Genomic DNA, 24,041 nt, shown 5'->3' with positions numbered 1-24,041 from the left:
GTTATTAATTTCAACCCTAACCCAAACATATCAACAACTGAATAATATTCAAAAGTTAACATGATCTTATCAAAACTTCATATAAAGTTGGTGCAGGTGCGGCTTTGATAAGTCCATTAAAAGAAAGATCACCACCGCTCTCTGGCTCTCTGCTCACCAATCCTTCTCAATCCTTCTCTGTTCCATAGTCAAAAATCCAGAACATATCCTACTCCATCACACCAAAACACTGTAAGGTTAGAATGACTGAGCAAAAATATTAATTAAATACATTATCATTAAAATGAAGTGTTCAATGTGATTACTGTAATGTAGATGCAATTGAATATATAATTGGATTGTTGGACGGCCAACTATACAACAGTCATACTAGTTCACGATGCATCAACCTAAATTTATAGATAGATAGATAGATAGATAGATAGATAGATAGATAGATAGATAGATAGATAGATAGATAGATAGATAGATAGATAGATAGATAGATAGATAGATAGATAGATAGATAGATAGATAGATAGATAGATAGATAGATAGATAGATAGATAGAGATAGATAGATAGATAGACAGACAGACAGACAGACAGACAGACAGACAGACAGACACAGACAGACAGATAGATAGATAGATAGATAGATAGATAGATAGATAGATAGATAGATAGATAGATAGATAGATAGATAGATAGATAGATACTTTATTAATCCCGGAGAAAATTGTATATATCAATTTATTGGATAATTTATTGGATTTATTCCAACAATTGTTGAATCAAGAAGTTGGTGAACAGATGCAGTTCTTCATGACATAAAGACCGTGTCCCATGCAGTGTCTCACAGGCGCAGCACTGAGGAGACATTACACCTGTAGTTACGGTAATCCGAGGGGGGCTCCAACCCTGACTCACTTCCGGTCTGTCTGATCCTTCAGACACATGATGGAACTTTCGTATCAATCGATCAAAATTTCCCATCAATCTAGGGAAGCGGTGAGTGCCTTAACATTGTGTTAGCGTGTTTGCGAAGGGGTTTTAAGGGGAACTCTTGGCAGCAAGAGTCTTTAGAAGGAGGGCATTTATAGCTTCGTCACTAGTTTAGCATATAGCTAAATTATATATCGTGCTAACGTTCTATCATTATTACACGTATTAAGGGATGGGCTGTTGTATTTTGCACACATTTAATTTAGCAAACTTGATTTAAACTGATATGATTACCGGCGAGGCAGTTAGCCATTGAGCTAATCAGCTTAGCTTCACATGCAGTCAGAGCCAGAAGTCCTCGGCGTCTACTGGTTGCCTAGATACGCAGTCAGGTGATCATCATTTGTGCCAATTTGTCTCCCTCTAGTGGCGAATCCATCTGTCCATTATCAAAGTCCCGCCTCAAGAAGTCCGGTTTGCTTTCTGTTTAAACTAATAAATCAGCTTTTTGTTTTTGAAAATTGGTGCGTATTTGTAAGTTTTATTTGCAGTGAATTTTTTTACCGTAATTCTTTTTGTTTGAGCATTTAATAATTTGCCATACATTTCTGAAAGTAAAGGTAAAAGTTTGGCATTACAGTATTGTATTCCCATTATGTAATTTAATTTAACCTCGTTAAATAACAAGTAAGTCCCATTTGATTTTTTTTTTATTGAAATGTTTTAATAATATAATAATTAAACATTCTCATATATGTGTCATTGAAAACCTATGAAGTTAATATTTCTGAACAAAATTAAAATGGTTAAATGTGGAAATTTTATTTTGTTTACCAACAGGATGAGATGAGGACTGAAATGAGGAAGAAGAGTCTCCTCATCCTAATTTACCAGCACCTGCTGGGACAAGGGTCTGTAGGAAGTTATGTGCTTACTTTTATTGTTTTATACTTTCTGATGTGGATCGTTTGACTGAGCCCTTGTCCATTCACCAGCTATGTGGCCACAGCTGTGGCCTTGGATCAGGAGACTAACGGAGGCGTGAGGAAGTTCGAAGTTTGCGATAACGTCGATCTGGAGATGGTGCTGATGGAGTACGAGAGCTACCACTACGTCAAGTTCCAGAAATATCCCAAACTCATCAGGAGAGCAGCAGAACCAGGTCAGTGATGATTACAAAGACACTGAGCAAAAGCAAATTAGATCTGATGTTCATCCTGAATAAATTCTTATTTTCTCTTCTTCTTCTTTTTTTTGCATCAAGTGGAAAACAGGCCCGCAAAAAGTGGCGGATTGAAGAGGTTTCCATACTTTTTGTTCACTGTAACAGAGGAAGTAGGCCCATATTAACAAAAACAGTAAAATACGCAACACATTTTGTTTGATTCAATGACATACATCAGTTATAGCTAGATGTTATCTGTGTCTGTCTTTTCCCTCAGGAGTTCCCGTTCAGCTGTGAAGCCTCTCCCCAAAATTAGCCAGTGCCAGAGCCCAAAGTCTGGAAACGGAGCCAAGAGGACAGCGGCCAGCTCCTGTGCACCTGTATAACATCCAACGCAGAACGATCCAGATCAGAGTATGAAAATGAACAGGACATCATGGTAACTATGTTTAACATTCCAGGAGAATGGCTCCTCTATTCCTGTGGAATTTGGTCTCAACGTTTCCTCCATCAGAAATGGAACAACTGAGGAAACGACCAGAAACAGAAAGGTACTGAAGAAACTGTCTTTCTTATGAGAGAGGGCGATCATTATATCTTTTTCCAAATATTATCAACCCAGTGAAACTAAGTGGAAACAGTACAAACTATTATTTAAATGACAATTTCCTGTGATAAAATATTTCCCAATTCCCCTGGATCTTCAGAACTTCACCATCTGCTGTGTCGTTTTTCCACCTCAGTGTCAGGTGACTGATGGCAAAGGTTTGATCCGTGACGCTTTCAGAGGAGCTCACCTTGACTCGGAGCACATGGTAACTACCCCTGATGGATTCTGTCAGTAGCATTGTTAGTTCTTCTGTTAGTGTTTTGTCTGATGTCTGACTGGCACAAAATAGACCAAGAAGACAAAAAAATAGTGACCCTGGTGAAAGTGTTTCCTGCTCTGATTCAGGAACGACTGCTGAAGCCCCTGAGTGGTTTTTCTGGAATGAGTGGTGAGATGAGAGACTTGGCTGCAACTATCAGCAAGGTAGTAAACACAAACACACACACACTCACACACACTCACTCTTTGCATTACAAATATTGAGAAATAAGATGCTGACTTTGCCCTAACAGAAGGTTACACTGATAGAATCCTCCACAGGAGGGCAGTGTATGGCAATGGGAACGAATCGATCTGTTGTATTAATGAAGTTCCAGATTCTATTTGTTTCCCTTATCTGATGCTTCGTTCTAAAGGACACCTATTTACACAAACCTAATCGCACTGGGATGTGTGTCCGTTTCGGTCTCATGTCTTCCCCGTCCATCTCTCACTCTGCCTCTTTGTGTCTGTTTGCCCTTAAAGGATATCTATTTGCACAACCCCAATGTTCGGTGGGAGGACATCATCGGCCTGGAGGATGCCAAGCGATTAGTCAAAGAGGCCGTCGTATATCCCATTAAGGTGTGGCCGCTGCTGAAGCACGCTGATATTTCAGCTCCGGTCGCTCGTCTTCGATTCTGAATACATCTCCTTTAAAGGGCTTAAAGAGAAGGAGGGCGGTGGGGTCAGACCAGTCTGTTAGGCTGACATTAAATCTATATCTGAGATGATATGAAAAACACACACATGCACACACACACACACACACACACACTGATGGATAGAGCAGGATGAAGGAACACACATGAACGATATACCATGTAGATTTCATACCCAAAGCAACGCTCACACATTTTTTTTATCTGCATACAGAGATTGCACAGATGAAAGATGCTCCACAAAAACAATAATGGAGGAAATAAACCCTACCTGAAACGCACACACACCTTTATCATCATCACCTGGACCCCTCTCATGGGTATGATGACAACAAATCAGCTTGTCTGCATCCTCTTGACATTTGCAGACAGAGATGAGGACGGATGCGTTGATCCTGTTTTCTGCCGGCCTGTTTTATTGAATAACACCACACCTCTACCCTCCCAATCCACAACTTCTGTCGCCATTATTATTCATTCTCTGGGGTATAAGGTCAGCTTGGTGATTGGACTCGGCTTTTGTATGCCATCTAAAATTCAGAGTAATTTGTGATGTGTGGTATTTGCAGCACCAGCTCGATACACAGCTTTCTTTGTACAAAGCTCTGTTTGTGATTGGCCTAGAGAGAGAATAAAACATTATTACATAGACGCCGTTTACTAAAGATGCCTGTGCTTTTAATTCACGTTTGACTCGTTACCTCTTGTTTTACAGTACCCTCAGCTCTTTACAGGCATCCTTTGTCCATGGAAGGGCTTGCTGCTTTATGGCCCCCCAGGTAAAGATGGCACTGCTGTAAAACTTTGTTAGGTTTTCTCATAAAAACAGATTCATCAGTGCCCTAATGTGAAGAATTCTAGTATGTTCTTCTCTCTTGTGCACTCACAGGTACGGGTAAGACCCTGCTAGCCAAGGCTGTGGCTACAGAGTGTAAAACAACCTTCTTCAACATCTCAGCCTCCAGCATCGTCAGCAAGTGGAGAGGAGACTCAGAGAAACTTGTCAGGGTAGGTTGGTCCTCAACAGATGTTTGTTTTTTGAGGGGCAGATGCTGATCACATCTTTTGTGTGTTAAAGTTTGGGTGTTGAACGCCTGTTTTTTTACACAGGTTCTGTTTGAGCTGGCCAGATACCACGCCCCATCCACCATCTTCCTGGATGAGCTGGAGTCAGTGATGAGCCAGAGAGGAACCAGCATGGGGTGAGATGAACAATAAACTGTGGCAAATATCTTGTCTTCAGAAGGGCACACGGTGTCTGCTCACCTCAGAACTTCTATAACATGAGCGACTATTGGCAGAATAAAGAAAGTAAAGGGATTGTTTTATTAAGGGTCTCGTTATCAAAGTAAGGAATTTTTTTTTTCTCCAGAGGAGAGCATGAGGGGAGTCGCAGGATGAAGACGGAACTCCTGGTTCAGATGGACGGACTGGCCAGATCAGATGACCTGGTGTTTGTGTTAGCAGCCTCCAACCTGCCATGGTAACACGTAAAAATAAAGGCACAGTTTAGTCGGTGGAAGAAATACTCTGATCCTTAAGTAAAGATAGTCATACCAAATGTCTCATTTGGTGGAGAAGTGAATGAGAAGGAAACTGCCGGTAACAACTGATTTTCTGTCAGGGAGCTGGACCACGCCATGCTGAGGAGGTTGGAGAAGCGGATTCTAGTCGGTCTTCCTTCCTTACCCGCTCGTCGAGCCATGATCTCCCATTGGCTGCCTCCCCTCAGCTGCACGGGAGGGGTGGAGCTTCAAACAGAGCTGGACTATGAAACTCTGTCAGCGGTGTGTTACAGTTGAGACGAGCGTTGATCCGTTATCTACTTCACAGTTTAATATTATTACTCCTATTACTCAGGGGATGGAGGGATACTCTGGGTCTGACATACGGCTGGTGTGTAAGGAGGCTGCAATGAGACCCGTCCGCAAGATCTTTGATGCTCTGGAGTCACATCAGGAAGGTACACAGAGAAGACTACAACTGCATCACCATCAGCTCCTCACAGCAGACACACACACACACACTTTGCATGACATATACTAAGAAATAAGATGCTGACTTTATTCTTCACAGGCGATACTGACGTGCCTCCTATCCAGTTGGAAACTGTGACGACCGCTGACTTCCTGGAGGTCATCACACACACCAAACCCTCAGCCCGAAACCTGATGGACAAATATGCAGCCTGGGAGAAAGAGTACGAGTCGGTCTGAGACACAAGCACCAAAGGCAAAGGTGTACAAGACTTTTATAATGACTACAACATGCCTGAAGTGCTGCTGTTACCATGGCAAGATAGTGTCATTTATTCAAGCTTCCAAAAATAACCCATTTTGAAGGTCCAATGTCAGACTGTTCTTTGATTAGTAACGTCACACATGGCCCTGAAGGACCCAAAGCAAGCCTCTGAAGTGTCTTGTTTAAAACATCACTTGGATCATTATGGGATTCCTGGATATTCAACATTCTGTCAATAAACGTCTGTGTGTATCTTAAAATACAAATGAGTTGAGATTAGCCACGCCCAATTATGGAAGTGGGTGTGGCTTGGGTTGGAATATTTGACATTAGATCAAGTATTCCACAGTCCACATTTCTCAGGCATTTTTTTTGCCTCAAAGTTTTAAGAGAAGTTTTAGTTTTACTTTGATTACTTGTTTATTCAAGATTTCATTTATAGATTATGATGCAATAACAAGATTATTGTGGTGACTGAACACTGGACATTTTTCTAGAAATGATTGCTACTTTTGGATATTTCTTTTAGGATGGTGATTCATACTTTACCAGGATGAGTGGATAAGAGAACTAATAGTTTTCGTCCTTCTCTCTGATCTTAAAACACAGAAAAAGATAAACTGTATTCCTGTCTGCAAACTGTAACAATCTTTTTAAAATAAACAGTTCTGTTGTGACTAATACTATTGTAAGTTCTTTAGGATGTGTTCAACAGCATCTGGAAAACTGTCGCACGTCAGATGAGGAGGAGGGTTGATTTTGTTCTCATCTCCTTCCCTGTATTTTCCTGAGAGATGACAGGAGAGAGGCGGGATGACATCAGCCACAGACACAAACAATCAACACAATAACTGGACCAGAAAATTCAATATCTCATAATTATCTAACAGAGTAGAAGATACAAAATGTAAGGGGTAGAGGAGATCCTTACCAGTTCTGACCAGAATTCCCAGCATTCCTGCATTTTGGGCCCCACCCACATCATCTCTGGCATCCTGTGGGAAAAACAAAATCATTTCAGTGTTCCAAATGGAGAAAAAAAAAATTCTCGACAAGCTTTGATGCGTGTATCATACACAGAGAAATTTGCATATGGTATAAAACGGTAAAATAATAAACCAGTTAATGAATCCAAATGGAAAATGTACTCACGTCTCCTATCATGACGGCTTCATCTGGGCTGCATCCTAAATCGGACAGGGCCTATTTGAAAGAAGAAAACAGAAGGCACCAAACCCATAAGGTTAGCTCAGACAACAAATACGTGAATATAAATTGTATGGCCGAGTTAAAACTGATTTAAAGTTTAAATCTTTATATAATACATACATACGCTTTTTTTAAAAATGAAATCATGAAAATATTAGTTCCCAACCTGGACGAAAAATGTTTTTTCTGGCTTCCCCACGATGGTGGCTTTGCAGTCTGTGGCAAACTCCAGTCCGGTCACAAAGGGCCCGGGGCCGAGGGCCAAACCATCTTTTTGTTTGAAGTAGCGGGCCTTATGGATAGCGATAAGAGGAGCTCCATCCAGGATCATTCTAGGAACGTATGCAGGATCATCAGCAGACTGAACTTGGTGCTACATGATGTCCACAGGAGAGCACCATAACACGTATGTCACCTGAATGCCTTGTTGAGCGTTTGGTAGTTGAAGTGATCTGGAGCGAGTCCGACGACGACGGCGTTGGGCTCTGCTGTGTCGATCCCTGCAGAAAAACAATGTCACTGTGTTAAGTTCAATCACAGCAGTTTTAGTCTTGACACACTATTTATTTTGAATGTCATTCACTGTGAAATCTTCAGATTTACAAAGATAATTTGTTTTTGTTTTTTAATTTGGCGAAAAAACTAAATTTCACAGCAGCGTCTTCAGCGCTGTTGTGAAATTCAGAAAGAATCACGACCACATGGCATCATTAACAACCCCAAGTCAAAAGTGAAATACAGTACTGGAAAATGGTGTCAAAATTTAAAAATGATGGAAGGTCAGTTTACGGGAAAGTCAGTGTTGAAGTTTGGCTACAGCAGGACAATACGCTGATGAGGCTACTAGAGGCCGAATATTTTCACTGACTTTAGGTAACCTATAAAATATAGTAGTTTAAAACCAAGGTGGGTTTCATCATTACTGAAAAAAGGGGAGACATTAACAATATTTAGACTTAATATTTTAGTTAGAAACGAAATGTGCGTCTTATCTCTGTTATCCCTTCACTCAGACATACTCACAGCTCCGTACCAGTGAAGTCTTCCAGCGCCCTGTCGTCCACCAGCAGCAGCGGCCTGTGTCGTTTCTGCTCTAACAAACTCCGGGCTGCACTCAGTGATGTGAAGATCTCTTTCTCCTATCGGATGAAGAACAGCAACAAATCCAGAATCCCAGGGGTCAAAATCAAACCCAAAACATTTACAGACACACAAGTAAATCTCCGATCTGCTGCACATGGATTTTATTGACATTTGGACTAAATAACGTGGATTTGGATGTTCTACCTGGAGGGTGAAGTTGAGACGTTGCAGTCGTTCCATTAACTTCTTCTTGCTCTCCTTTGTGGTGTTGGTCACAAACTTCACAGCAACAGACGCCTGCCGTAACCTCACACCATCAAGACATCAACATCATGTACAATTCAAATGAATTTCAGTGGAAAAATTCATGATTAATTTAATTCTAACGTCATACAACAGAGTATTCTTCAGAGTGAAGCCTTACTTTTGTCTGTACCTGGTTTGGGGGAGTTTTCCTACCTATCGAGGGCCTCCTGCGCTCCAGGCACTGCGGTGTCTTCTATATGTAGCGTTCCACTCAGGTCGATGAGCACGGCCTTCAGAGCACGTCTGCCTGCCATGGCGGAGACCTGCACTATGGGATGAATGGTGCATACGACCATAGGTCAGGAGTGTGTTGTAGCTTGTACAGATGACGTGGCTCATGACGACGCCCAGATGTCCTGATTTAAATCAACAATTTTTCTTCTTATACTTTCTCAAATAGTGTTGGAAATACAATAGGACCGTCAAGTTTTCGTTGTTATCAGAAGCTGCAGCCAAGCAGCACACTGTGACATACAATCTGCTCACAGACATCTGTGACAGAAGATTCTGATTTTCTAAACAGCCAAGTTTGACCAAGGTCCACTGTAAATGGGGCTTTACTCAGTTTAAAAAAGCTTATTCTGTCATAATAATGTATTATTATATTATAGATTATAAATTCATAATGCACATTAGCAGTGACAGAAATGATCAGATTACTGCAACGATCAAACCTTCATCAGGACAAACTGAGAGGATTTTCAACTGGTTATGACTTCCTGCCTAGAATAAAGCTTTTGGGATTGTATTTATTTTTTGCACTTTGACTGCATCGTTCCCGATTATTTAGACATGCTTGGATTTTGGTCATGTAGTTATCAATGTGAGGTCACAGTTAAGGACTTTAATACTAACCCAAAAAGGCTTAAATGGACACACACAACCTGAGGGCCACGAATCTGTCATTTGTGGTTAGTCCAACTAAGAACAGAAAACGGCAGTGTGTGTCCAGGACAATGTGTGCAGATGCATGTGTGTTTCCCAGCAACATAGAAATAACAACAGGAGCATTAAAGCAACAATATCTATTAATTATTTGCAGTAACCAACTCAACAATGAACATTTCACAATAGCTCAATATAAAAAATGTGTTTTATTTAAAACAAATAACACAGGATCAAAAAGGGATTGCGTTCACTGCATCATGAAGAAAAAAAAGTTTGTGATGGCATTTTTTTTTCTCCATGCAAACAGATTTAGAGTTTGAAATTAAATTAAACTGCCTAATTGTAAGGGTTTAGGGGAGGCGGTCATTTTAGTGTGTGTGTGTGTGTGTGTGTGTGTGTGTGTGTGTGTGTGTGTGTGTGTGTGTGTGTGTGTGTGTGTGTGTTCCGACTTGTACCTTATACCCATGCTTTGATTAGTAGCAGAAGTGAAAAAATAATTTCCCCTACGGGGGACTAATAAAGGAATCTTCTAAATAAATACACCATTGTAATCTTCACAGACTTACTTCAGCAGTCATACCTTTGTTTGTTTTTTTCTGGTATTGCTTTCACGTAATTTACAAACTGGCTCCATGCATGGACTCCCAAGACATAGATTATTGTGTCTGCAGCATGTAATAGCAGAAACTTGGTCTCTACGAGTGCTAAACTCTTGAACGGTACTCCTGTCAAAATAAAGATAAACATCCCCTTTGGGCCAAAATGCAAAGAAACTCACTTGAGAAAAACTTAAACCACACTTTTAATTTCTACTCATTTTTGCAACACAATACTCTCAAATAGACAAACGGCATAAAGATGAAATAAAAATAATGTTTGAAGAGTCAACATAGCTAACCTTCAGCAGCAGAAGCAGCACCTTTCTATTTCCTGTTGACGTTTCTTCTTCGCTGGTTACAAAAGAGTTGCGTCACCACGAGCTCAGTGCTGCCCCTGGTGGCAGGTATTAACCACTCCTACTCCTAAATCTTAACGTGGAAATAGTGTTTTCCCTTTTTTTGGGGAAAGCCTTTTTGATATCGCTGTCCTTTCTGAAATAATTCTATCAATCTATGTTTGTCATTTTATTTCCTGTTCACATGTCCTAATCATTTAAGAGGGTTATCCTGAACCACTTAATCACTCATTTGAATAATAAAAAAAACCATGATTCCATCCCACTAACAACCAACAGATGTATCGCATTAGTGGGCCATTTAGGACATTCAGAATTAAGGATGGGATGTATTATCAAAGCGAAAATAATCTTTACTCCGTACACTGGAGACAACTCTTGTCAAATCCTCTTTCCATAGACCACCAGCAAATTAATATTTTTGTCAACATTGTTATTTTGTTTTCGGTTTCTGTTTTTCAGTAAATATTGTGAAACTCTTAACAGTGAAAAGTATAGCAAACAACAACTAATCTCACACTATTTTATGATATATCTGCATCAGTTAAATTTTTCAATCAAGCATGAATTAGAACACTTTGCTTCAATACTTTTATGGTTTTCTTTTTTTTCAGTTTTTTATTGTTTTGTTTTGTTTTCTGTGGGGCGGCAGTGGCTCAGCAGTAGAGCGGGTAATCCAATGTTCCAAGATCTGCGGTTCGATTCCTGCTCCGAACCTGCCCAGGAGCGTGAGCTGACAGGGGGAGGTGTCAGCTCACCTCCCAAGTGTTGCCGAGGCACCCTTGAGCAAAGCGCCATCCCCTTTACAAGTTGCTCATTTGGAGGTGCACCATGACGGAGCTGCCTGCTACTCTACCTCCCCCTCACCTGAATGCCCACAGACCCCTCATGTGTGTTACAGACCTGTTCACATTATAAAAATATTTACATGGTACTACTAACCTGCGTGTAGCGCAGAATCCTAATTTCCCTTCAGGGATTTCAACAGTTAATAAAAGTTTTTTGAAAAAAATAACACATTTGTGACTTCCTCTTTTCAGTGAGAAAAGTGTTTATCTTTTGAGTTTCATTTGTGCAGCTGAGTTGTTCTCTTACAATCAATCCATTTGCTCATTTTTAATGCCACTTTTACCTACTACATTGAAAACTACACTCCCCAAACAAATTGTATTTGCTTTTTAACTTAACGTTTTTAACTTAACGTTTATGGTTTTCATAAAGTTAGTTTAAATTAAGAGTAACTGAAACAAATTATATCAAACATGAATGTGCAGGAATCCAACATCACATATGCTGTATTGTGACGTGCAGATAAGTATGTGTTGACATCTGTGAAAATTACTCATTTTACTGAGGCCACAGCTAAACTGACTGATCACAGATCAAACTGGCTTTGCTGTATAAATCTCCATGATAAACATATGCTTCTAATTCCAACAGATCCCAATGTCTCTCTCATCGCCTCCTCCCATGTATTTAGAATAGCCACTAGAGTAGTGTTAATAAAAATGTTAGGCTTAGCAGTAGAGTAAATGATAATTCAAAACATATGGGGATTATCAATAAATGGAGCAGGGAAAGATGAACAATCAGTCCAGAAAAACATGTCAACGTTTCCCTGGACTGAGAATGAAGGGCTGGTGAGATGAAATAGCATCTTACTGAAAAAGCTGATGCTTTTTCATTAAGTATTAAATAAGTATTAAATGAGTTTATATAACTCTGATGAGAATAATTTACAATGCTTACTAGTAAAGATGATTACTGGTGTTCACCAAACACTACAACGCTCTTTATCATTTTAGTTTGGTTAACTGCAGCTGAAACAAAAGCTCGTCTTTACAGAACTTGTTATACAATAAAGTAGTTCAAGACAAATCACATTTTAAACTTATGAAAACTTTCTCTAATGCAAGTATAGTTTCCTTTCTTCTACTGCTGAAATATCACAAATACTGAAGAATAAGTTCAACAAAATAATACTTGTATTTTGAGACAAAAAAAGCATCAAGATGTTTACAGCATTGACAATGTGATGAAGGTTTGGATTGGGGTACAGTATTCATCAGTAGGCCAAGTCCTGACTTACAAAATTTTACTTCTCTATTTAATTGAGTTTCCTCTCCCTTGAATATTCCAGGTAAAAACAATAACCCATGATGCAGAAGTTTAAAATATGAATAAAATTACGTTGTAAAAAGAAAGTTATGTAACTTTCACACGTGTATAAAAGTAAAAGTAATCAAGGATATTTACATATTGTCAAGCCTTACTGCTGTTTGTAACAAGTTTGTAACATAATAAAACCATAATGACCTAAATTTAATCACCAAAACAGATTCAATGTGTCCCAAAGAAAACATGATGAAAATATTTGAGATGATGGGGTAATAAGTATGGAGACACACTTTCCATTTCACACATGCAGACAAGCAGGCTGGAGAGTCCCCACCAGCCATATCTTCAAGTGGAAGAGGTCCCAGTTCATATTTTGTCTGGATATGGACCTTCTATTCTCATAGCAGCCCCATGGGAAAACGTTTCCATCTTGCTGATGAATGGATCAAGTAGAAGTCTATGAGTGATGGATATTTCTGGTTCTTCTGGCTGTGTTTGAGGTTTGTCATTGGCCATTTGTAGCCCTCCAGCTTCCTTTCAGGACCTGCTGTGATGCGGTTACCCAAAGACTAACAACAGGACAATGCAGGCTGAATTCACTATAATTAAAGGAACTGTGAAAACAAGAGGGGGGGGGGTAAATTCTTCAACTTTCAAAATAGCAAGGCATTGGCTGTTCAGGGAATAAAAACCAACAAGCAAACAAAATTTTACATGCTTTTCTACTTTAAAGTAGTTTTAAGCTTAATTTCATTCTTCATCATTACAAAATATTTATGTGGTTGTCTTATGTTGAGAAGACAATTGAAATTGATGCAAGAGAGTGACTTGGATTGCTTCGTAAAGTAAAACGGTGACACAAACTGGGTACCTCTCATGACAGTCCGGACCGAGCGGATCAGATTGAGGATCTGGGCTTTGACTCCTGGATCATCCCCAAAACCTCCAACGCCCTGCTCCACACCCCAGCCGACTGGACATGCACCAAGAGAGGGGAGGATAGAAACAAAACAAACGAAAGGAGACAGTGGGGAGAAATGTTAAAGTAGAGGAAAACAATTAGAAACGATTACTGTATCTTGTTCGACAGTACACTTTTTTAAGGTTTTAAGCTACCATAGCTGTAACAGAGTGGTGACGTTTCACGCTAGCTAGCTGTGTTTAGCTTGACGTGCACCGTTATTTCCTCGAAGCGGATGATGTTCGAGTTCTAAAAGCAGGCGGAGAGCTTACTCTTGCTGAGGAAACGCTCTTCGTGGAGCACAGCAATGGCATTCGTGCACAGAATAGCAGTCTGGATGAGGGAGTAGAGCGTCAGCGCCATGCTGGTAACTTCTTCTTCGTCTCTTCTTTTTCTTCTTCTTCGTTCACCACCCCCGGAGACACAGGTGCCGTAAACCAGCAGGGAACTGTCGCGCAGCAGAAGGAAAGGATGCGCGTCACCTTTTACTGTTTCGAGCCTCCTGTCACAGATGCTTCACACTATGCTTCCAATATGGTTAAAATGCAATAATGAAATTATGAATTAACAAGAATTTTACTCAGTCATACACTTGACTTCACAATAAACCAAGACATATAGAATAAACATAGTTTTCATCTGAGAAACTGACAATGATCTTAATGATAGTATTAAAGGTTGTAACTCAACAACTTAATGTCAATGCAAACAATGTCTTTAATAAACAAAGTGACTTGTGTCACTTTTTAAAATTACAAGTAGTGGTATAACAAATACTATAATACCTTGCATTTGTTTTTTTCTGAGAATCCACAAACATTCTTGTTACTGTATAGACTTTTAATTTACACATAAATAGTAGAGAAACAACAAGGACATATTTAAATACATCTGCATTGACAGTTTATAATGATAACATTTCTCTCATAAAGGACAACTTTATTCATCAATTAATTTCATTCTATAAATGAGGTGTGTGAGTTCTGTCTTTTATTCTTTATTTGCGTACGCTCAACTGCACCATCATTATCATCATCAACTTAAAATTAGAATAAATAATACTTTCACAATCAGGGTCTTAGGTCTGATATTCAAATAAATAAATGAATAAATAAACCAACAAACAAACAAACACATATAGACCGACAGTGAGGTTCAATATTCTCACGTATGACATGTTATACAATCAGGTGAATTCATTTACAGAGAGCTGTACAACACTGAAGAACTTCAGCTTCTTGCGCCTCGCTGCCGTGGGCATTGATTTAAAAAGCAAACCGTTACACAGAATTGGCCTTTAAATGTCTCATGGACCATCTGATGACACCTAAACAGTCAGCTGATGATAGCAGTTTATGTTCACTCTTGAAAATCTGGGTGAAGACACTTTAACATGCTTAGATATTAATAGTATAAAATAACCATATGCATTGAACTTAATACTTTATGTTTTTATACATTCAGAAAAGAAATCACTCCAATGCTAAAAGTGGATACAATTTTTTTCTGCAGGTGTACAGTTTGCATAAAACACAAAACCTTCTAGTGGTGCCACACTGTATTAATACTGGTCCAAATGCATCATTAGGTTTAATCCCCATAATAGAAACACTTTATTGTTTCCCATTTAATTTATTCCTCTGGCAAATTCAAGTTATGGAAATGAAACACATTTCATTGAGTCACTACTAATATCTGACTTCTTCATCAGTGACTGAACCTGAATGTCACAATTTGTGTTCAAGGGGAAGTTTGGTCAATAAACAAAGCTGGACACGAAGAGGGGAGTCCCTCTGAGATTACACTAACGGGTTGGTGACCAACAATTCTTTTCAGGGTCCCTTTTGAGACGACAACAATCTTATTGTGAAGTTTGTCGGCCTCCTCAGTTTTGTGTATGTACAGTTTGGCCAGCAGCACGATGACAGTCTTGCTTTGACTTTTTTCTTACAACACGACTGCCTTCCTGGTGATCTTCAGCAGCCCCTTTTCAAAAGACAAGACAGGGTGTGGGTGTTTGGTCCTTGTTGGATGAAGCTTTGCGTCCTAGTGTGGTGGGCAGTGGGCAGGTGGCCTTTTTGTGTCACCAGTTTGGTCCCACTTCAGATCACTCAGTTTGGGCACTAAACTGGACTATGGGAGTTGGTAGTAGTAATAAATATTTTTGCAGTGTCCAGATGTGTTGTCACTGGACAGATTTTTAGTAAAGTGTTAGTAATAGAGTCTATTACTAACTGCAGAGCCAGACATGTCCCAGGGAAAAGCAAGAAATGTACGAATACTATATGGTTTTATTCCTTTCTTTTTTGCATCTCCCTTCAATATTTCTGTTAATTTTGGGGTGAAATGTGCTTTTCATTTATTATTCGTGGAGCATTCACAGAAATCCAAAGACTTTGTTCTTGCGTAGGATTTTGTTAACTCAGCCTGTGAAAACAAAAAATAAACAGCAACCCATTAGTATTTGTGCTTTTCAAATGTATCTTACAGTGGGTTCAGACATTATTAAACTACTGTTAGCTGAGATTTACTGGATCATGATAGGAAATTGCTGAAAAATTAAAATAGCAACAAAAAAAAAAAATCACTAAACCTCACCATAAAATTACCAGCTTAAAATAAAAGTACACCAAGGAGTATAACTTGATCTGAATTTAATAAAATTCAGTATAAATGAGGTTCACGTTTTTTTTTAAAAATCCTTTTAAAAACACGAAGTGCTGCAGCTGCCTTGTCTTACAAGTGTTAATATCCTCACATTACAGACACATATATTAGTCACTGTTCTAATAACGTGCTGTATTATTGCATTCACCTTTTATTTACTTGTTGAGATGAGAGCCGATCTTTTCTTTTCTGATGATGTTTGCGTAGGGAATCTAAAAGAAAAAAGTCTGAAATTAAGTTATATAAATCCTGAATAGACAAGACGGACAACTAATGATAATAAAACAGGATATGGTGATAGAGATGAACAGTTGAATGCATTTTCCTATTTTCAACTTCTGTAAGTATTTGATGTAAGTATGATTCTGTAAGTATGATTAAGAATGCATTAAAGTCAACCTAAAAGCAAGAGCAATGTATCTAGACTATATGTTTGATATTCATTCATCAGATTCTAAAATAAGCTGCAGTGATATTAACCCAAGTTGTGTTGGAGTACATTAGAATGAGCGTAAAATTAAAGTATCATTAGTTCTCAAACGGATCCATCTGCTGGTTGTGGAGGCAGTTGTCATTTTTTTAACCGGCATGCATTCATGTGCTCTTCGTTGTGTACGTACACGCTCTGCAATAAGTTCTGATGCCCGTTCAGCCGTCTGCCTTTACGCTCACTTGCATACAGCGTGCACTCGCGTGAGTTTTGGTGTATGTGTAGGGTTTGTGATCAAGCGCACACACAAACACACACACGTGCAGATGTTGTCTGTGTCAGAAAGCAAAGACAGACACCGTCTGTCAGCCTGTCTGCCAGCAGCTTGGGTGATGGATGTGGACCAGAACACTCACAAGAATGCTGCAGAGGAACCACTCACCCATGAAAGACGAGCCAGATGATTGACTCTGTCTTTTGATGGACAAATAAGCAACCACAGAAATGTCCAGTTCAGCCCTAACTTTAAAAGTTTTAATTTTAAGCAGTGGTGTAAGATTTCATATTTATGTTTGCATTCCATCCCCTCATTTGTTTTTTTAAACATTTCAAATTGGATGACTATATTTTATTGAAAAGTGCTTCATAGTTAGTCTCAATCATATTCCTTCTCTAAATCATTAGCTTCTTCTAAGTAATGTATCTTTAAAAGGATGTTTTATTTGTCATTAAAGGTGTAGAAGTTATATTTATTTTCCATCAGTGTTCAGCACTGATTGCATCTAAATGGTCTTACCATCTGTAACTGTTGAACCATCTCTTCTCTGTAGGCGAGCTCTCGTTTCATCTGGTCTTGGAAATTATCTGAAATTAGCGTAAAAATCTATGATGTGCCTGAGCTGTGCTGTCATGATTGAATACAGTTATAAAAGACAGCTCATAAAAGATGAGGGTGAATTACATAAACAAGGGGAATAGAACAGTAGGAGGAGGATGGGGGCGTAGAAAAGAACTTAAGAAAGGTAGAGAAGGAGAAATTGTCCTTCAGAGAATGAAAAAAACAAAACAAGCAGAGGGGGGGAAAAAAAGACTTACGGAATACAGGAAATGGTGAGGTGCCCTTCAGAGCATGAAACTCCTGCTCCAGTCTCCTCCTGAAGTCAATTTGCTCAAGTAGGACCTTCTGGAGCTCCTCTGCAGGAGAACGAAGACAGACGAAAACAGGACTGTCTGTTAGAAATAAATACAGTAAAGCATGTCTTACTCACAGGATGAAATGGAAAAGTTTTCCTAAAACCTATGTGATTCAGATGACAAACCTTTACCTTTCTCCATGTGCTCGACATCCTTCTTTAGAGGCACTGGAGAGGCTGTGTCTTGGTTTGGATCACCTGAGAACAGATATGACATTAATTCCAGTTATAGTTACAGTACATTTGGTGCAGGAAGCAGATGTAGATGCAGACTCCATCACAACATAAGTATTTCAGTATTATGTCCATTATTCTTATCATGGACTGATTTCCCATCAGTCTTCCTAATTGTATCCTCTCTTTATTTATGCATTAACAGCACTAAACCTTCTCAATCGCCTCAGCCAAGAAGGCTGTAATTCGTTATTTGGCCAATAGGTGTCAGTGTAAGTCTAACAGTCTCCTGCTCCTCCTGCTCTCTATTAGGACAACAAAAGGACACACTTGTCTTTGCAGATGTGAGTAAATTGATTTTGCAGCTCTTAAAATTGAACTGCATCCCTGTGCTGAAAAAAATAAGTATAAAGAATGTTTCACCAATTTTATTTAAATAAGCTTGCAGGTTCCTCTGCTTCACGTGGCAGCACAATTTGCAATCACTTTTTGTCAGACACATAGCTTTGACCGAAATCAGTGACAGTAAGAGGAAGTAATATATACCTCATTTAAATGTATTTTTTGTATTTCATGTGATTTGTACTTGTTGCTTTAATACTTTTATACATTTCATATGAAAAGTATGCAGGGCTTTATTTCAACCAAAATCTTTATGAGACATTTTCATATTTGTCACCTTTAAAGTTTTGTTTTGTTGTGTTTATGTGTATGGATGTGTATGAGCCAGCATCTGAATTGTGAGAGTGTACACCTTAAATGAAGCGATCCAACCATCTCGATGTGTATATTCTCCAACAGTCATTTCATATCCTGGCTCCTTAAGCCTCCCTATGCTTCTCTCTCTCTCATTTAGCAGAGGGAGAGAAAGAGAGCTCTCTTCTCTCCTCTTCTCCTCCCTCTCTTTTCCTCTCCTCTCTCTGTCTCATTTGACAAGCAAATTTGCAGACAGTGCCCGAGGATAACAACCTCGTTTGACAGTCAATTAACCGTGAATAGTCAAAGCCAAGGCGGTTTGCATTACATAAATGGAAAATTAGATTATTTTTTCTCCCTAGAAACAGAGGGAGAGTTTAAAGACAGTGGATGGGGGTGGTGGTGGTGGGACTCGGAGGAATCAGGCCTTCTAATCACGTAGAGCTTCCCACCGCCCAGGGAGACATTTGGCAATCAGGGGAAAGGTGGTCTCATTTAATTTGTTTCGTGTAATTTTTCGAAATACATTATACATTATGCGCAGGGATCATTACGTTGTGTGTATGTGGGGGTTGAGGGAGTGGGGGGGGGGTAGATATAAATGTTGGCACAGATGTCATAAAGCACTTTTAATGTCTTCCTGACAGATATAAAAAGGCAATAAGCTGTGATCTTTTTCAAACGGAAAGGTTTTTTTGCGCTGAGGAAGGGAAAAAAAGGCAATTATGTCGGCGGCGATATGAGTCTAGGATGGAGATTGCCAGCTCGGCTGCTTATCTCTGAGCTGATGTTTTCTTGTTGAACTATAACGGCCCCCCTAAGAGTAACAGCCCTGGTGACAATGCCGCTAAAGAGAGGAGCCGCGGTGGCAGAGGCAGCTTACTACTGCTGTTTCATTTCTCTGTGTATTTATATGAATCCCTTAATTCACTGTCTGAGAGGAGGAGGAGAGGGGAGGGTTGGTGGGGGGGGGGTGAAGCTGAAGACTGAGGAGCTTTAAGTATTCTGAGTCTCATTTGTGTAATAAGAAGAAAAGCCACTGTAACTTGTGTATATGAAGTCATATCCTTTTCGAAATGAGTTTTTGAATCAGCATTGTTTGTTTTATGTGTAGGGATATTTACAAGGCACATTCTTCTTCTTTTTTTTTTTTTACAAAAGCAAAAGATATACATGGAATGGATTTAATGTTAGACTGCAGTTAAAGAGAATGAATTTGATTCCTGGTCTGCATTAAAGTTATTAAAGATCATAGTTTGAAAATTCTAAATTACATTTACAGCCAAAAGTTGCATTTGCAAACAATGTTGTTTTTATTTCCTGCTTTTACAGAGACTGATTAAATATGGAGACTTCAGATGTGAGATTCAAATAAAACTAGAGTAAAACCAAATGTAGTAATTATATTAACATTACCACCCCAATAATTATACTATTGGGAGTGCCTAACTTGCAGTTACAAAATTTTGCCGTCATATTTTCATTGACTTATGTTGTCATTTAACGTCTGCAGCTGCTCCACAAGCAGAAAAACAGTGTCTCTACCTGAGCTTTCCCTCCAGTAGTCAGGCGCTGACGTCTCACTCTCTGGTACGAAGAAACTATTCTGCTCTTTGCTCTCATCTGAGGGAAAATGAAACAGAGACAGACAGGAGAGTTTCAGTAAGGCCCATTTGTTGAGCTGGTTATCCGGACACATGGAGATAACTAAGTGTGCACCCAATGTGTGTCCTCTGTGTGCAGGTGTGTGTCCGTGAGACATTTTTGTTGGGGAGAGGGTCAGAGTAAGAGATGAGAGGAGCAAATGAAACATCACAAGAATATGAGCCTTGCAGGGACCAGGAGACACTATAAAACCACTCAGTCAGACACTAAATGAAACAAAGACGGCATAATACAACTGACTCAGACATCTGATGAAACAGATAGTGTGTAACAGTTTGCCGAAATAGGTTGTGTAAAGCTATTTGATGAAATGGTGTAAAAACATGTTAAAACATCTGATGACACCAAACACATAGTAAAACCACTGCACGGTGAACGAGGTGGTGTCAAGCGACCCGTGCAGACAGCAGAGCGAAGCAAAGTGATTTTTTTTTTAGTTTATATAAATGCTTTAAAGTGCATAATGTGTTTGAACTTTCAAGAAAACATTTTTTATTATTAAATGGGAAATTGAAAAAATATTTTTTTTAATATTGCCAAATAATTGAGACAAATAACACCATAAGAAATGATTTCTCCAAGAGTCATTTGACCTTTTAAATTGTCATTTAAAAAAAAAAACTCACCAGAAATGCTGGAGTTGTCTTTGGTTGCGTATGCAGGTAGTCCTTCATCTCTGTTTTTGTGAGTCTGTAGACAACATACAGCCAGTTAGAATCTTAGACTTGTGATTCGTTATTCATTGATTTTTTTCAGTTCAGTTATAACACATTGAAATATAAGATGTTGCAAAATCAATATATTATTTGCAACAACAGACATCCCTTTATATTGCAGGTATCTGTTATACTTCTCTGATAATATGATTTTTTTTAACATAAAATAGCTTGTCTTTGCAAAAGAAAGCTTGCTTTTATCTGCCAGTAATTACTTAAACCCAATCCATTGTGAAGAATATGTGTTTTTTTTAATAGGATTTAACTCATTCTTTTTTGGTCGTCATAACTTCAGCTCCCTCCTCTTTCTGTCTCTCGGAGGCCTAGTTAGTGTGGGAGCTGATAGGTTAAAGATTAGCATTGCCCTAACAGGCTGAGGTGACAGAGGGAGAACAAACACACTGTGGCCATTAAACAATCCACACCTGGGCCTATTAGCCTGGATCAGAGTGGGGTGACTCTTTCAATTTCTACAGGGAGAAACCAGCCTATCAATCTGCTTATGCAGATCACATCACTGCCCGACTGCAGCACCATTTAAATAATAATTAGCTGAAGTGGCCTGAGGGGATATTTACGTTTTTGTAAGCTGGGTCTTCTCGGTGAGGTGGGGTGGAGCTGGAGAGAGGCAGGCTGGCAGGAGGGGAGGCAGGCAGGCTGGGGGATGCCTGCTGTACGAGGGCAGAAGAGGAGGGAGGGGAGATGCCAGGATACACAGTGCTACTCCCTCTGTCCTTCCCCCTCTCATCTCCAGGATTGTCGCTCAGTGCAGAGAGGTACAGGTTGGTTTGAGTCTGTGACGGCCTGCTTGTAAAGCTCGCTTCCTCCTCCTCGTCCTCCTGCTTTGACGACTCCACATCCACCTCCCCTTCCTCCTCACCCTCTACTCCATCTACCTCTCCATCTCCTCCGCTTTCGCTCACGTAACTGCAGCTGCTGCTGGGTGACAGCCGCTGGTGGCGGTCTGACCTGGCCACCACTACTCCAAAGTCGTCATCTGTTGCCCCAGAAACCCCTCCACTGTTGCTATGGAGTTTGGCAATGCTCTCGGCATCCTTAATGACAGGGCGGAAGGCAGAGCCGTAGCTTGGCTTCCTGGCTTGGAGAGTTGGAGTGTCTAGGAGTTTGAGCCAGCCCTCTGATGTCACAGGGCGAAGGTCAGGCGTTACCGTTGTGCACTCGGGGTCAAACAATCCAGTTCTGGATGTGGTAGTCCCACTGCCAGGGGGCATGGCTGGACCAACACTATTTGCATTTCCATTGACAGGTAGAGGCTCACTGGGGTCTGACAGATCCAAAAAGGCCTGCCTGAGAGAGGGGTTGTCTGCCAGGGAAGAGAGGGCGCTGGGCTGAGGCTGGAGGTAGGTAGGGACAGGGATTCCTCCTGCTGTTCTTGGCGGCCAAAACATGCAGAAAGGGGGATAAAAAGTGTCTTTGCGCCCAGGCCACAAAAGACCTGACAACCCTGTTCCCTTCTGCCCACTTGAAACATCATTGTCGTCTTTTTTCTGCTGGCAGAGGCCGAATGCTGGGAAGGGATATGGGGAGGGGAAGAGGGATGTAGGAGGGAACTTCTGCAGCATGCCAAAACCTTTGCTCGGGACAGGGATGACTGGGTAGCTACGTGGTGTCTTACGGGGAGACAGGCTTGCGCCATCCAGATCTTCCTCATCTTCATACCGGGCTCTTTTTTGAGAACCCAGATCAGGTCCCATCATGTGAGGTACCACTGAGCCTGTAAGAGTCTTCATAGGGCCCATGGAGCTGCATTGGGCTGATGAAGGCAGTGCTCTCTTCCGGCTGCCCCCGTTGAACATAGCTTTGACATCTTCCCAAGCGAAAACTAACTCATCGGCTGGGTGTTTGTCACTAAGTTTGAGGTGTCGTCGCCAGGAGTTAAAGTTGGCGGCATCAGGCTGGGTGTACTTGGCATCTGGAGTACGGTGGGAGTGAAAAATAAACTTATTTGGGGAGAAGTACATGTTGCAGAAAGAGCACTTGATGCATTTGGCTCTGGAGCTGTTGTAACGTGCTGGGATGAAGTTACCACGGCAACCCCAGGCACACTCATGTGTCACATCGAAGGCAAAGTTGTCGGGCAGTTTGGGTGGTGCGTTCTCTCCCAGGAAGGACTTGCAGAGGCGCTCCGCTTCACGCTTGGTGATCATGCCACAGCGGCGTGATGAGATAGGCATCGCACCAGCCCGACGGAGAATCTCCAACTGAACAGGAGTGCACTGGACACAGGTGATGCCCAGCGCCACGCGACGATTATGAATCTCATTGTAACTGTAGTTCTTTAGGAGCGTGTTGGAAATCTGTGCTAGGCAAAGTCTCTCATTGTTATCGATGACAAGTGAAACAATGGGAACGCCATACAAGATGACCTGGCCGACCTGGTTGGGCTTCAGGGGCGAAGAGGAAGAGGATGGAGAGGGAGAGGATAGCGAAGAAGATGAGGAGTGGAGATGGGTGGGCCTGGGTGGAGTCAGGGGTTCCTGCTGGTAAGGACCTGTTGAGCTGTTCATTATGATGTCATTTGTGCTTGAAAGATGGGTCTTGTCCATACTTGGTGGAAACTTTTGAATTACCTGCATGAAAGACAGAGAAGAAAATTCCATGCGTTGAATTTGTCGTTATCAAAAATCAGTCATGTCAAACAGAATGAATGATGAAGAACTCAGTAGAGATTTCATGTTGTGTAACCTAATTATTTATAAATATTGGATTGTTTGTGGATGTGTTTAAAATAATTCTAAGTCATTTTTTTAACCTTGTCTAATAGAAATGTAACCATACCAAAAAGAACTACAGATGAAAGTGAATTATGAAATTCAATTTAAAAGTAAAAAATAAAATCAGACTTTATCTCCAACATGGGACTGCTGTTGATCACAGCCCTCTCTCACTGAATTATTGACGGCACAGAAACTTTATACAATGAATTATCACTGCTTGAATGCTAAGTGAAGTGTTTGGTCCAAAGCAAAATTATGACTGATTTACTTTTTCTTTTTTTTTTACGGCTGTTGCTGTGCCTAAAATGTTGAATCAGGAATGTCAGTCCTTCAATTTAATTTAAAAATACTCACTTCTCCTTTCATAGTTATAATGTATTGAG

General features: G+C 40.2%; 4 protein-coding genes and 2 long non-coding RNA genes across 9 annotated transcripts; 1 reads left to right on the top strand and 5 right to left on the bottom strand.

Annotated features, from left to right (window-relative positions):
• Window positions 1-735: 735 nt before the first annotated feature.
• katnal2 (katanin p60 subunit A-like 2) lies at window positions 736-5,835 on the top strand. The gene is made up of 16 exons (XM_068334196.1): window positions 736-989; window positions 1,764-1,834; window positions 1,919-2,085; window positions 2,188-2,224; window positions 2,366-2,468; window positions 2,550-2,639; window positions 2,832-2,903; window positions 3,044-3,121; window positions 3,443-3,541; window positions 4,334-4,397; window positions 4,508-4,626; window positions 4,729-4,820; window positions 4,991-5,101; window positions 5,243-5,405; window positions 5,479-5,581; window positions 5,695-5,835. The coding sequence occupies exons 1-16, from the start codon at window positions 936-938 to the stop codon at window positions 5,832-5,834; spliced, it is 1,563 nt and encodes a 520-aa protein (XP_068190297.1). The 5' UTR covers window positions 736-935; the 3' UTR covers window position 5,835.
• On the bottom strand, window positions 2,090-4,645 carry LOC137608127 (uncharacterized). Of its 2 annotated transcripts, XR_011038156.1 has the most exons (5): window positions 4,506-4,645; window positions 4,320-4,412; window positions 3,907-4,238; window positions 2,322-2,466; window positions 2,090-2,244 (listed from the first exon to the last, which is right to left on the bottom strand). It is a non-coding gene; the product is annotated as an uncharacterized lncRNA (long non-coding RNA). The 2 variants fall into 2 exon arrangements; XR_011038155.1 differs by having other exon boundaries at window positions 4,320-4,612.
• Window positions 4,955-5,630, bottom strand: LOC137608128 (uncharacterized). The gene is made up of 3 exons (XR_011038157.1): window positions 5,510-5,630; window positions 5,176-5,440; window positions 4,955-5,093 (listed from the first exon to the last, which is right to left on the bottom strand). It is a non-coding gene; the product is annotated as an uncharacterized lncRNA (long non-coding RNA).
• Window positions 5,671-10,298, bottom strand: hdhd2 (haloacid dehalogenase-like hydrolase domain containing 2). 3 transcript variants are annotated; one of them, XM_068334199.1, is made up of 11 exons: window positions 10,244-10,298; window positions 8,611-8,725; window positions 8,356-8,458; window positions 8,102-8,207; window positions 7,484-7,568; window positions 7,235-7,400; window positions 7,012-7,062; window positions 6,791-6,854; window positions 6,544-6,646; window positions 6,409-6,456; window positions 5,671-5,806 (listed from the first exon to the last, which is right to left on the bottom strand). In XM_068334199.1, coding segments are annotated over exons 2-10 (780 nt in total). In that variant the 5' UTR covers window positions 8,712-8,725; window positions 10,244-10,298; the 3' UTR covers window positions 5,671-5,806; window positions 6,409-6,455. The 3 variants fall into 3 exon arrangements, with proteins under 3 accessions (XP_068190300.1, XP_068190298.1, XP_068190299.1); XM_068334197.1 differs by lacking the exon at window positions 5,671-5,806 and having other exon boundaries at window positions 5,853-6,646; XM_068334198.1 differs by lacking the exon at window positions 5,671-5,806 and having other exon boundaries at window positions 5,853-6,646; window positions 8,611-8,720; window positions 10,244-10,267.
• Window positions 10,299-12,263: 1,965 nt separating this feature from the next.
• On the bottom strand, window positions 12,264-13,785 carry ier3ip1 (immediate early response 3 interacting protein 1). Its single transcript, XM_068334200.1, has 3 exons — window positions 13,652-13,785; window positions 13,290-13,391; window positions 12,264-13,032 (listed from the first exon to the last, which is right to left on the bottom strand). Exons 1-3 carry the CDS (start codon window positions 13,740-13,742, stop codon window positions 12,977-12,979), a joined length of 249 nt encoding a protein of 82 aa, XP_068190301.1. The 5' UTR covers window positions 13,743-13,785; the 3' UTR covers window positions 12,264-12,976.
• A 2,416-nt stretch (window positions 13,786-16,201) lies between these two features.
• Window positions 16,202-23,493, bottom strand: skor2 (SKI family transcriptional corepressor 2). Its single transcript, XM_068335345.1, has 7 exons — window positions 21,499-23,493; window positions 20,831-20,894; window positions 20,085-20,162; window positions 17,802-17,867; window positions 17,572-17,670; window positions 17,273-17,340; window positions 16,202-16,258 (listed from the first exon to the last, which is right to left on the bottom strand). Exons 1-7 carry the CDS (start codon window positions 23,485-23,487, stop codon window positions 16,202-16,204), a joined length of 2,421 nt encoding a protein of 806 aa, XP_068191446.1. The 5' UTR covers window positions 23,488-23,493.
• Window positions 23,494-24,041: the final 548 nt, after the last annotated feature.

This window comes from Antennarius striatus, chromosome 15, assembly GCF_040054535.1.
Source record: "Antennarius striatus isolate MH-2024 chromosome 15, ASM4005453v1, whole genome shotgun sequence".
Taxonomy (NCBI): Eukaryota; Metazoa; Chordata; class Actinopteri; order Lophiiformes; family Antennariidae; genus Antennarius; species Antennarius striatus.
The sequence above is the reverse complement of the archived record's forward strand: the minus strand, read 5'-3'. Positions and strand labels throughout refer to the sequence as shown.